Source organism: Vulpes lagopus, chromosome 5 (genome assembly GCF_018345385.1).
Source record: "Vulpes lagopus strain Blue_001 chromosome 5, ASM1834538v1, whole genome shotgun sequence".
Taxonomy (NCBI): Eukaryota; Metazoa; Chordata; class Mammalia; order Carnivora; family Canidae; genus Vulpes; species Vulpes lagopus.
Window position 1 is genome coordinate 38883421 of NC_054828.1, and position 14005 is coordinate 38897425.

The 14005-nt window shown below is 39.2% G+C and overlaps 1 protein-coding gene across 1 annotated transcript in view; it reads right to left on the reverse strand.

The window, feature by feature from the left end:
* Positions 1-1600: 1600 nt before the first annotated feature.
* Positions 1601-14005, reverse strand: part of PSME4 (proteasome activator subunit 4) — a 107433-nt gene continuing 95028 nt past the window's right edge. The window contains exons 42-47 of the mRNA XM_041755079.1: positions 10690-10818; positions 9646-9801; positions 7057-7219; positions 4718-4851; positions 3709-3847; positions 1601-3165 (exon numbers count right to left, since the gene is read on the reverse strand). Of these exons, the coding sequence (XP_041611013.1) occupies positions 3713-3847; positions 4718-4851; positions 7057-7219; positions 9646-9801; positions 10690-10818 (717 nt within the window). The 3' untranslated portion in view covers positions 1601-3165; positions 3709-3712. The remainder of the gene's footprint in view (positions 3166-3708; positions 3848-4717; positions 4852-7056; positions 7220-9645; positions 9802-10689; positions 10819-14005) is intronic.

Genomic DNA, 14005 nt, shown 5'->3' on the forward strand with positions numbered 1-14005 from the left:
AAAGACTGAGATTAAAGGGGGCAGCCCAGCCCGGGTGGCTCAGCGGTTTAGCGCCGCTTTTCAGCCCAGGGCCTGATCCTGGAGACCCAGGATCGAGTACCACGTTTCGAACTCCCTGCATGGAGCCTGTTTCTCCCTCTGCCTGGGTCTCTGCCTCTGTGTGTCTCATAAAAAAATAAATAAAATCTTAAAAAAAAAACCCCAAAACACTGAGATTAAAGAATCCTGTTTTTAGGTCTATAGAGGGTGGGCCCTAAGAATCTGTGCCAGAGGTTTTCAATTCTGATGCACAACGGAAACATTATGAAGCTTTTAAAAACTGATGCCTGGGGCATCTGGATAGCTCAGTGGGTTGCGTCGGGGACTCTTCGTTTCAGCTCAGTCATGATCTTAGGGTTCTGGGATTGAGCCCCACGTGGAGTCGGTTTGGGGCTCTGTGCTCAGGAGGGAGTCTGCTTGGATCCTCTTCTCCCTCTCCTGCTGTCCATTCCTCAACTCACACAAGCGTGCTGTGCTCTAAAAATAAAATAAATCTTTAAAAGATACTGATACCTGAGCCCCAACCAGAGAAATTCTGATCCAAAATGCCACAGCAGGTGCCCAGTATCTTTTTTAAAGTTCCCGCTTAAAAAAAAATAAATAAATAAAGTTCCCGCTTTAGGAAACTTGCTAAGTAAGGCATAGTTTTGTGCAGCTTATTTTATTTTTTATTTTATTTTTTAAAATTTTTATTTATTTATGATAGTCACAGAGAGAGAGAGAGAGAGAGAGAGAGAGAGAGAGGCAGAGACATAGGCAGAGGGAGAAGCAGGCTCCATGCACCGGGAGCCTGATGTGGGATTCGATCCCGGGTCTCCAGGATCGCGCCCTGGGCCAAAGGCAAGCGCCAAACCACTGCGCCACCCAGGGATCCCTGTGCAGCTTATTTTAGAAAAAGCTCAAGCGGCTAGTATGTAACATAAAGCTCTAATACTTAAAGTGTGATCTCCGGGCCAGGCAGACATCGACATCATGAGCTAGCAGCAAGAATTAAAATTCACGGATCCCTGGGTGGCTCAGGGGTTTAGCACCTGCCTTCGGCCCAGGGTGTGATCCTGGAGTCCCGGGATCAAGTCCCACATCGGGCTCCCTGCATGGGGCCTGCTTCTCCCTCTGCCTGTGTCTCTGCCTCTCTGTGTCTCTCATGAATAAATAAATAAAATCTTTAAAAAAAAAAAAAAAGAGAAAATTCACACTTTAACAAAGTCATGTGATTCTTAGGCACATCAATTTGGGAATCAATGATCTAGACCAGTGCTGCCCAACAGAACTTGGCTGTTATAAAAAAATATTCATCTGTGCTATTCAGTAAGGTGAACCACTAGCCACAAGGGGCTAATGAACATCTGAAATGTGGCTATTGAGGAAATGAGATTTTACTTTACATGTAAATAGTTATATGAAGCTACTGGCTACTGTACTGGACAGGTCTGCTCTGGATAATTCGGTCCGGTTGGAGGGCATGCATTTATGGATTCAGATCTATGGATGCAAACGGAATCCACGAGAGTTACTGCCTATACGACTGTCTTCTCTTCTTAATGAAGACAAAAGCCAGGTGTTAAAAACAATCCATTTATTGGGTTTTAAACTAGTTACACAATTGAAATCATCAGTTTGGCACTACTCTATACAGGGATTACGCCTGTGTACGCTGACAATTCAATACTGTACCAGGACCTCTGCTGTGCTTCGGTCTGTATGGAGTCATTCAGCAAGTAGATACTAAAAAATATACTGTAGTGTTCCTTTAAGGAAGACTGTACAGGGTGTGCTGCAAGATGATATTCACCAACTTGTGAATTACTTTAACCTAGAAGATACCTTGCATTCTATAAACTTGTCATAGGCAAACAGGTGGTGTTTGCATTTAGGGATGCACACAAGAAAATTACATAAAAATCCAGACATTCTAACGATAAATGAACTCAAACAAAAAAAAAAAAACCCCACACCTCAGCTTTTGTAACATGAATAGAGAAAATAATTTAAAAACACAAAAAAAATGGCATTCAATTGGTACAAAAGCCAAAGTCACTATAATAAAGAGCTACACGTGAATCTTTACAAATTAATTACACAATGGTGCTGTGTAAAAGGTTGCATCTGTACAAAGTCTTGCCAATGCTATCTCTACAGTTTATACAGTCTTTTACATCTATATAACATTTATTAATAAACAAGTCAATTAAATATAAAGACTTATTAGTCTCTCAACGATTCTGCAGGCAAAAAAAAAAAAGAAAAAAAAAAAGAAAAAAGAAAGAAAAATAAAAAAAAGAAAGAAAACCTTACAGAATTTCCACAAACACAGCATTCTTCCATTAGGTGAAGTATAACAGTTTTCAAAGAGGGCTGATCAAACAGTATTATGTAAAGAATACAGGTAAAAATCAACCAGTCAGGGTTTTTATCGTTGTTGTTGTTTATTTTCAAAATCACACATTGTATACACACACAACAATCAAAAATTTATTCACCAAACCCCCGGTTTTTCAGCAATTGCTCTTTCCATTCAGCACCAAAAACTCCAGTCTGTGGGAAGCACGTGGACACAGCCTTCACTTCTGTGTCTCGGTGGAGCAATCCATCAGGTCCTTGGTTAGGTTCAAAGACTTGCCCTCTTTTCCTTCCCTCTTCATGGCTCTCCAGACCCAAGGCTCTCAAAGGCTTCGATTTATGGCCCACAGCCCTACTACCATCTACACCCAACAGCCATTTGGAAAAAATTCAAAATAATTTGAGATGAATGAAATGACGGGACCTGTATTACAGATAGGTATTCTCCATTACAAGTAAACTGTTTCTCAATGAGTTCCTAGACTCTGCTTGGTCTTGGATGCCATGATCATATTGGGTAATTATTCCTAGTCTGAGACATTGTGGCTTTGTCAGATGCCTCAAAGAAAAAGTGATCAATATTCTGGAGAGTTTCCAGACAAGTTAGGTAATCAAATGGCAGCTGAGAACCTGTGGAACGGAGACTAATGGGACCAAACACAGAAGCCACCAAAATGATGAGAGCTCAACGGAGGCAGAGTTTTAAAACCTGCAGAGAGCCGCCACAGATGGTACCTGAGGATCTGGAATTTTTGATGAAAAGAGCTTGAAGTGAGGACTATTCATCTGTATCAGGGAGGGAAAAAAATTTCAGTTAGACAACAGGTCATCCAACTCTAAAGCCCAATAAGTGAAATTTACTTTATTTTTCTTAACCTAGCAGAAAGGTTTCTGGGTTTTCCTCTTTAATTCGGGATGGAAAATAAATACTTAAGAATTCAGATGAAATGTTCTCATGCCTGTATAGGACCTAGGGTTTTCCGGGCGACCCAAAACGCTTAGGCCCCACTCAGCAGGCAACAAAGAAAATTTCTTTTAACCACTCCCAGGATACTAAGCCTACTCGTTTATAAACGTCCAAAAGCAGTCACTTCAAATCTCTGCTTGATACCTGAAGCAGAGAAGCAGGGAAAAGTTCTCAGGGAACTTACTTCCACTGGTCACAGCATAAGTTGCATTAAAACATTTTTTTTTAATTGTCTAAATAAGGAGGACAGCTGAGAATGTCAGCAAAAAGAAAACTTATGAACAGTCACTTCTCAATCATCAAACCCATGACATCTGCCAAGGATGTCAGACTTCCTGAAACCCCGAATCTTGCTGACTTACCCTTCTATGCATAATAGCACGGTGACACAAGGAGATCGGTGAGAACGAGCAGCTGGTCATCTGTGAACTGCTGTTTGTGTTCTTGCCAGTTGTCATGGTGCGTCCTTCGGAAATTGGATAAGGTCTTCTTTACAGTCATCTGTAGAGGAGCAACCCACACACATTTTACTTTAACCTCTCAAAGACTAGGATTATACTCAGGAGGATAACTTCAGCCAAGTAAAAATCCCTCCAGACTTCAGATCTCACCGAGTGCTGCAAAACCAACAAGCCAACTGTAACTTCCCAAAGCTCATTGTTTTAAAAAAAGATTTATTTATTCATGAGAGACAGAGAGAGAGGGAGGCAGAGACACAGGCAGAGGGAGAAGCAGGCTCCATGCAGGGAGCCTGACGTGGGACTCGACCCCGGGTCTCCAGGATCACCCCCTGGGCTGAAGGCTGCGCTAAACCGCTGGGCCACCCGGGCTGCCCCGCTCACCTCTTTAAAGTGACTAGCTGCACTCGGGGACAGGCTACTGGCCCTTACACCGCATTATGAAACCAGTTTCAAGACACACCTCTAGCTCTTTACCAAGGCGAGAAGCACAAAGCCATTGGTCTCTTCAGTCATTTAGACACAGCTGTTCTCAAAATAATACCATCACAATTTCTTTTTTAGTATTAGCTCCCCGTTAGACACTTCCTAGATATAAAATGTTAGTAAAATCAAAGAAGATGGAACTATCCTGACAACACTGACATATTTTACTTCCACTGGACTGGGAGAGACAGAAGCTTTAGTATTTCCTTCCTACCAAAAAGATCTCAAATATACATGAAAACAAGGCCTCCCTCCATAAGATGTTACTAATTACTTGAGTAGGCTTAGCCCCAGCAGAGGCAGGAGCGGCAGCAGCTCTATCAAAGCAGAAGGTCCAGAGTGACAGGAAACTACTAATAAAATGATTTCTTACAAAACATCACTGATAAAATATGTAGGCATAGAAACTAATATGGAATAATTTTACCTCAATAGGCTGCGGATCATTCAGATGTGCACTGAGATTCATAAGGAGCTGGGGCATCCAGGTGGGAACATCATAGGGACTAGAAAGAACACATGCACCAAGTCCCAGCACCCCCGCGTGACGTTTGACCAACTCTGAAAAACAGAGCAAAAAAAAAAAAAAAAAAAAAAAGCCCCGCCAATAAATGTGCAAATATTTAGAGGACTCTCTGGCACATGTTATGGTAAAATAGAACTAGTTTTTGATTAATCTAATTGTTTCCAAAGTGTGAATTTCTGCATTAAAAATGCATCTGGGGATGCCTGGGTGGCTCAGCAGTTGGGTGGCTGCCTTCGGCTCAGGTTGTGATCCCAGGATCTGGGATCGAGTCCCACATCGGGCTTCTGTGAAGAGCCTGCTTTCTCCTCTGCCTATGTCTCTGCCTCTCTCTCTCTCATGAATAAATAAATAAATCTTAAAAAAAAAATAAAAATGGATCTGTATACACACACACCAAAAACATGATTTTGAGGCTGAACTAAAAGACATCTTATAGCTGACCCTCAATGACACATCATATGACAGGTCAGAAATGTGTCACCTATTTGCTAGAACTTACATAATGATAGTTTTGATCAATTCATATCTTATGCAAAAGTACAATTCCTGATCCTAAAACAGTCTCTTGCTCTCTTTTTAAAGATTTTATTTCTTTATTCATGAAAGACACAGAGACATAGAGGGAGAAGCAGGCTCTCTACGGGGAACCTGCTGCAGGACTCAATCCCAGGACCCTGGGATCCCAACCTGAGACAAAGGCAGATGCTCAACCACTGAGCCACCCAAGTGCCCCCTAAAACAATCTCTAATCAAAATCACACCCCACCTTTCTGGATGGGACTACTCCACACAGAATGTATCAAGTCATGAGGCAAGAACATACTGTATATGAAGAATGTCTGCATTTCTCAAAACAACTGCATTCTACGGGGTCTCTAATTCTTTTCTTTCTTTTTTTTTTAGATCTATTCCTTCTCCAATGATAGTTTCTGCTTTCAAATTCTCATGTTTTTCATTAAGGTGTGTGTGTGTGTGTGTGTGCGCGTATTATGTGTGTATACATGAAATACGGTGCCTGGGGAATTGAAGTCAATAAGAAAAGAATATGAAACAGAATTATAAATAATGCCATTTGGATAACAAAGACCCAAACTACTTTGGTAATTATTACAGAATAGAATTTTCAAGCAAAGCAACTAGAATATTCATTGGTATTTTATTAGTAATTGCCATTAGGAAAGTAAATGACTAAATTAAGACCCTCTTGTAGTCAGCATTTAAGAGCTTCACATTCCAAGTAATTCTTGTAAATCCAAATAAGCTTCCTACTTACTGAGTCTTTCTATATATTTTCCATTCTTCCTGTGACTGTAGGCAGCAGTGGCAAGGTCAGATGGCTTTTTGCGATTGTGTTTATTTTTAAAAAGAAGATTTTATTCTTAAGTAATCTCTACACCTAACGTGGGGCTTGAACTTACAACCCCGAGATCACAAGTCCTGGATGAACTTACAACCCCGAGATCACAAGTCTATGGATCACAAGTCCATAGATCCTATCCTATGGACCAGGGCACGACACAATCAAGTTTAAACGTCTCTTTAAATGTGACATAGTCCTCAGATCTATGTTTATCTTCATGCTCAATTAGAGTAGAAGCTCCCGTTGATGACTCTTCTCAACCTCTCACCAAATGCCCTGTGAAGTAGTGAACAGTCCCCTCTTCAAATGAAAGCAAGGCTTGTTTTGTTTTCTTGGTATTTTCCTTTTACATCTACACCTAAGCTATAAAATCTAAACACAAATATTTTACACTCTCCAACTCAACTCATTCTGCATGCCTCTCTGTATAAAGTGGTTTCAGGTGGGCAGGCACCATTTTTACCCTATCAGTTGTGGTCTGCTGCAGTGCACAGGTTCCTGCATACCTCTCCACTTTCGCTTTTACGTTCCAGGTCTTGCCTGCTGTAGGCAAAGCTCATTAATAGCAGGGACAACTATTCTCAGTACCCAGCAAAGACCTAGATACATCCAAATATTCTTTTTTTTTTTTTTAAGATTTATTTGAGAGAGAGAGAGCACATAAGCCACGGGCAGGGTAAGGGACAGAGGAGGAAGCGACCTCCTACTGAGCAAGGAGCCCAATGTGGGGCTAAATCCCAGGACCCGGGGATCATGACCTGAGCCAAAGGCAGATGCTCAACCGACTGAGCCACCCAGGCGCCCCACAACCAATAAATACTTGTTGCATAAGCCTGGTTAATTCCCAAAAGCATGTGGTATTTTATACCAGCCTTGTTACCTGCAGAAGGAATCGTATCTCCTACAGAACCAGGGTCTCGCTTTCTTTTCTTCGGGAGTTTTGTTTTGCAAAGTTGCTCAAAATGAATCTGCATAGGACTGTCCATGGTAAGGAAGTTACACTGTAACAGACCACTCAGGGTGGTAGCAGCCATTTCTCGAACCTGCAGAGACAATCACTTCTTTTAGAGCAGAGATCCTAAGCCTGGGGAGAACCCTGGAGGCTGGGAGGGTGGTGGTGGTAGGCGGGGGACACATGGGATGACTTTCCCAGACTTAGGCTCTTATGCGAGTTCCTCAGGGAGATTTCATCAGATTCTCAACAGGTCTGTGACTTGAAAATGGATGAGAGCCACTGCACTGGGGTTGTGGAAAGTAAATGCTGAAACTATTTCATACAAAATTAATGCTCTTCATAAATTATTTTCCCACTGACTGGCAGTTGTCCTTATCAGGCAGCGCCAGAGCCTAACATTAAAATGAATTTTTCCTGGACTCCACATCTCTTAAAACTATTGCTGTGGTTATTTTCGTTGGTAATAGAGACATAGAACAATCGATTTGTATAACTGGCATGTGTTGGTAGAGATTTATATCCAGTTTACTTTTTAGGACTTTCACAGGCTGATGTCAGACTACACACACAGTTTATGGAAGTATCAAATGCAGAGGGTAGAACAGTGCATTTCAAAATGGAATGGGAACCCAAGTTTTAGATACACAAACAAAAACCAGTAAAATGTTATGATCTCAGAGGTATCATAAAATTCTTGCTAAATACTCATAGTCAATAATAATTTGGAAAAAAATCTCCACCTAAATATTTTGCTATTTATTGCTTCAAAAGGTTTTTTCTTTTGTTTTAGTTTGACGGTTTTTAGGTACTTAATATTTTCATTATACCATTAAATGAATTATAAATTGTTTTACTACTTCATACTTGGTTGCATTATTCTCTTTCATACCATGATTCATTTTTAGATTCAACTGCTGATTAGAATGCTTTCAAGTTCTCACTATTGTACTAAAAATCTTAATTTACATAATTTCTTTCCATTTTGCAATGTGTTTTTTTAAAATATTTTATGTATTTATTTATTTATTCATAGAGACACACACACACACACACACAGAGAGAGAGAGAGGCAGAGACACAGGCAGAGGGAGAAGCAGGCTCCATGCAGGGAGCCTGACGTGGGACTCGATCCTGGGGCTCCAGGATCATGCCCTGGGCCAAGGGCAGGTGCTAAACCGCTGAGCCACCCAGGGATACCCCTGATTTTCAAGATTTCTAAGATTCTACCTTTTCATTTCTATTCCTTTAGTTATTAAAAAAAAAATACAAGTTCAAACAAGTACAGATAGCTGTAAAGATCGTAAGCCTGTTGTAGCTGTTATAACCCAATGTGTGTGAGTACCGGAGGGGCTATCCATATCTGCCCCCCAGAACACAAGAAAGCTGGACTGCAAAATGATTGGGGCATCCTTAGGGGAGGGAGGGAATTTTCATTCTTAGTTTCCTATGAAGACTATCTTTAGTGCTCTCAAAGAGGATATAAAATTACTGGGAGTGCTCCACTATGTAGAAAACTCATAAAATTAAAAAAGTACAAATTTCACAAAAATTTCAATTACATTTTCTTTACCGAAGGCCAATTTCACAAGTGTTATCTTCTTCCATATTTATTACAACATGCTTTTCTTACATTAGACTATATTAACTAAGAGACAGATCTTTTTGTATAAAATATTAATGTAACCTCACCACAAAGTGGCCTTTAATTTCTCTACCAAGGAAAACAAAAAGGGGCAAGAGTCTTAACTGGGTAACAGCATTTGTGTATAGGTTTTTATTCTTTGAGAGAGCGTGCCCAGGTCTACACAAAGTGGAGCGGGTGAGGGAGAGAGAATCTTAAACAGTCTCCACACCCAGTGCAGAGCCTGATGTTGGTCAGAGCTAAGTCTCACCACCCTGAGATTATAATCTGAACTGAATGCAAGAGCCAGACACTTAACTGACTGAGTCACCCAGGTGCCCCTCGATTTTTATTCTCTTGAAATTGAAACTGCCTTTATACACATTTCCAGGAGTTCTTTAGAAATCAGTAAGGTAAATAAATAGTATCACCTGCAATTTCACATTCAAAAAAACTTTGGTTCACAAATGTTACCTGCCCTACTGCAAAGAGATGCCACAAGAACATGCCCAATGTTTGTTTCCATTTGTATGATAGGAAATCACATCCAAACTAACCACAAGGGGTAATGTCAAAAATTGAAGTTATTTTTAATAATTTATGCTTTTTTTTTAAAAAAAGATTTTATTTATTTATTCATAGACACAGAGAGAGAGAGGCAGAGACACAGGGAGAGGGAGAAGCAGGCTCGATGCAGGGAGCCCGATGTGGGACTTGATCCCAGGTCTTCAGGATCACACCCCAGGCTGCAGGCGGCGCCAAACTGCTGCGCTACCGGGGCTGCCCAATAATTTATGCTTTAAGAAAACTCATCAGTGCATAAATATTTCTCAAAGAAGGGGGGATGATGCTTTCTCTAAATATATTTTGATTTGCGGTATCTGAAATTTTACCTCTAGTTGTTCATCCTCCAAAAGACTTATAACCAGCCACCTGATGTCTTTAACCGCATCTTCATTGTTTAGGAAAATAAAGAGGTTATAAAATACCATGGTCTGGAGGTAGGTCAGCACTGTATATCTAGCATGCCAAGAACTGCTTCTTGCTGTCTGTGAGTGAAAAGAAGTAGAAACAATGGAAACAGTCTGACAAGAGCATGAGGTGACAGACAGGAATTACACATAAATCATATCTTCTACTATAACTCTACTTTTACAGGCATGGTTAGAGCAAGCTTGTGTTATAGTTCCTTCTAAATAAAAGGCTGCACGAACTATCTCAGGTAAAGTTAGGGTAAGGGTAAGGAAAACACAGATAAAAGTCAACTTTATAAATGACGTCTAATTAATAGTTTTGTCTCCTCTAAGAGTTATTATTTTATTTTACTAGGTGGCAGGTAGAGGAAAGCAATGACTGAGAACTGCTAAGTTCCATCACACAAAAAAACTGGGCTGTTAAAAAAATATTTTTCACTGATAATTCAACTTAAAAACCCGAAAACCATGGGAACAGGTCCATTTTTTATATTATATAACACATGTATGACATGAGTAAAGGCTGAGCACATAGTATACTAAAAATGCAGCTAGAAAATACACAATACCTTAGGTCTTTTTCCTTCCTTTCTTTCTTTTTGTAAACCAGAGATTGGGAAATACACATGAATTTAATAAAGGGGAAATAGTAAAAGGGAATGGCCACCCTCCCCCCTCATAAGCAGTTTGTATCTAAGGCGCTTCACTAATTAGCTCTTTGCATATATAGAAAATCTGGGGGTTGAATGACCTCCCCAAGGTCACAGAAGTTGGTGACAGAGACGGGTACAGAATCTAGGTCTGTTTCTTCAGTCAATATATATCTTCTCTCATACTAAAAGAAAACTCAAAATGAAAAACAAATTTCAGTTACTGTGTGCACTACAGCCGACTTTGTGAAGTTCTCAGAATGGGTAACCGAATTCTAACCAAGACATATAAATATTTGTTAGACAGTCTTACTTGTTTTAGCACCTGAAGTACCAAAGGCACTTGATGAGGGTAAAGCAAGCCCTGAGACATTAGTGATAAACATAACTTTGCATCTCTCTTCAGTTCATCATAGCTATTATCATTTTCCACTGGGGCAATCTAAAGAACAATAAAACAAAACAAACATGTAATTGAAAATTACAGCCAATGAGTACAAACAAGGTATCCTTACAGAAAAGAAATCACATTTTTCCTCTGAACAACTTCTATGGAAATTTTCAGATATGGACACAACTAGTGACTAGTATAAGGAGTCCCCATGAATCAATCACCTCTCCAACAAAGACATATGCATAATCCTTCCATTTTTTTGTCCGCCCATGTTTCCTGTTTCCTCATCCTCCAATTATTTTAAGCAAATCCCAGACATATTTCACCCATGAATATTTTACTATGTAACTCTAAAAGAGAAAAATCTCTTATTTAAAAAACCTGAATGACATTGGCCATAAAAATCCATTGCAGTTAAAATATAAAATATACAGTAATGTTCAAATTCCCCCTAATAAAACAAAAAACAAAAAACAAAAAAACAAAACAAAACAAAAAAAACAAATTCCCCCTAATATTTTGTAAGTTGGGTGTTTGGAACCTGGTTCAACATGATGATCACACACTGCATTTGGTTCATGTGGCTCTTAAAGGTAAAAGATTCTATGGAAAAAAAATTTTAAAAAAAATCTCTAAATTCTCTCCACTCTCTTTTAAAATTCCTTGCCCTTTAAAAATTAAAGGGAGGGAGGGAGGGAGGGCAGGCCTGGCTACTTGGTTTTGTAGTGGCACCTAGAGTGGCCTTCCTTCTCTGACTGCATCGCTGTAGTGGCATTCTTTGGCTCCACTATGTCCTGTAAAGTAGCCATTAGATCTAGAGGCTTGATTTTATTGAAGTCTAATTTTTGAGCACAACATAAGTGATGTGTATTTCCTTCAATTATGGTCAGTTTTCTCTTTCTGTGATGAACTATTTTTAAAAACGGTTTGCAAAATGGTGACACTCACTTTTTCTTCATTATTACCTGGAATACTTCATACAGAAAAGCCTTCCCTCCTTCAGAAGAATGTTTCCTTCCTATCCTCCAAAAGTGAACAGTGAATTTTTAAAACAATGCCATTATGAACCAATGAATTTCAACAAATTTAATGGTTTTAATCTAACTGGTGCTCAAAATAGCTTTACTTCAACATAAAGCTATTTGGACTCAAAAGAAATCCTTTAACACAACTATAGCATCCTTAGTTTCTGGTAGGACAATATGAATTAGGTTTATCACATACATTTCTTGGCCTAAACCTGAAATCAGCCTTTTCTCTACAAAGACCTGGTTCTCCTAGCAGGAAATGATATCCAGAAACCATAATCTGGGCACTAAAGTACTGATCTCTACTAGGTTGATTAATGATTAGGGGGTTTTGTGGCCAGAGCTAGGAAATAGGCTTATTTTCTAAAGAGAAACAGATCATGAGATCATATTGATATTTTCAAACTTAGGATTACTGAAATTTTACTAAACAGCTGGGTTTTTTTTTTTAAGATTTATTTTAGAGAGACCATGCATGTGTGCACCAAGTGAGCATAGAGGCAGAGGGACAGATATTCAAGCAGACTCCCTGCCGGGCGCAGAGCCCAGCCCAGCTGATCCCACAACTCACGAGTCATTACCCGAGCCAAAATCAAGAGGCTCAACTGACTGAGCCACTCAGGCGCCCCAACAGCTGAATTTTTCTATCTGATCACACTAAAAATTTTGGTTCCTATTGTTAAAATAGGAACAGGCCAAAATGAAGTCAACTGCCTCCAAAGCTGCAAATTGGGACTTAATTCCCAGGAATGTGACCTTCAATCAGTTAATTAGGAATTAACTGATCAGTAATAGTAAAATGAACTGCATGATAGACCCCTGCCTTTTCTTAAACAAAGATGATCTTATCTGAAATAATCTTTTTTGTTTAGGCCTTCCTTGTCCCATCCCTTTTCTGCCTTCAAAATCCTTCCATTTTAGGAGCAACTGGGTGGCTCAGTTGGTTAAGCATCTGCCCTTTGGCTCAGGTCATGATCTCGGGGTCCTGGGATGGAGCCTAGTCAGGCTCCCTGCTTTCGGCAAGAATCCCCTATCCTTGATGTCTCCTCTTAGTTATCTTCTACGCACTAACACCTCCCCCCATTCCACTTATTGGCTAAATATCCCCAGCAGTCTTGGGGGTACTTGGAGTCTTGACACCTATCCAACAGTTCTCAATAAAGTCTTTCTTAAAATTTTAACATGTGTCAGAATTTTTTTAATAAAGAAACCTCCAAGCTGAGTATAATAATTACTGTGATAATTTGTCCATTTTCTGATAGAAATAATTTCTTTGGCGGACTTTACTGAAAAAAAAATATATGAGATTTCATCTTAAATCAATGGAGAAAACATAGATTATCTTGAAAATTAAGCTCCATCTTTACATCAACACTTTATATAAAAGTAACCATAAATTTTCTATCTTATACTACAAATCTAAATGTAAAAGATAAAAGCATAAAAATGTTAAAAGAAAAAAGGAACTATTTAAAAAAATAATCTTCGACTGGCATACTTCAAAATATCATTTAAAATAAGAAAATCATAAAAATGGAACTCCTTCATAACACAACAGGAAACTGGCAAAATACCGGCAGCTGGCAAAAACATACAAATAGCCAATGTACAAGGAGACAGTCTCATTAAAGAAATACAATTAATTTTACTTCTATCTATCTATCTATCTATCTATCTATCTATCTATCTATCTAGGCTCCTATCTCAGACTGGGGCTTGAACTCACACCTCTGAGATTAAGAGTTGCAGGTTCTACCGACTGAGCCGGCTAGGCATCCCAAGAAGAGCAATAATCTTTTACAAAATTTATTTTACCATCAAAGATGTAAGAAGTGTCAGGGTTTGTGTGAAAGAGATAACACAAGACTTTGGAGGGCAGTGCCCACTAAAATGACAAATATGAGCAGATCTTTTACACAGTAATTATTCTATAAATATACACGTATTTGTAAAAGATTGTTAACATTGTTTTTAACAGTCAAAAGCTGGGAGTAGAAAATGGATTAAATACATGATAATACAATACAGTCATTAAAGAGGAAGAGGCAGTTAAGTGAGAAAATGGTCCTTATGTATCAGGCTCTAAAACAATTTGCAGAATGAAATAGTTCTCGTTTTTCGTACAACAAGCCCATACATACACTAACGTGGTGTATGGCACAGTTGTGCTCACAGAGGAAGGTATAAAAAGATACACACCAAACAGA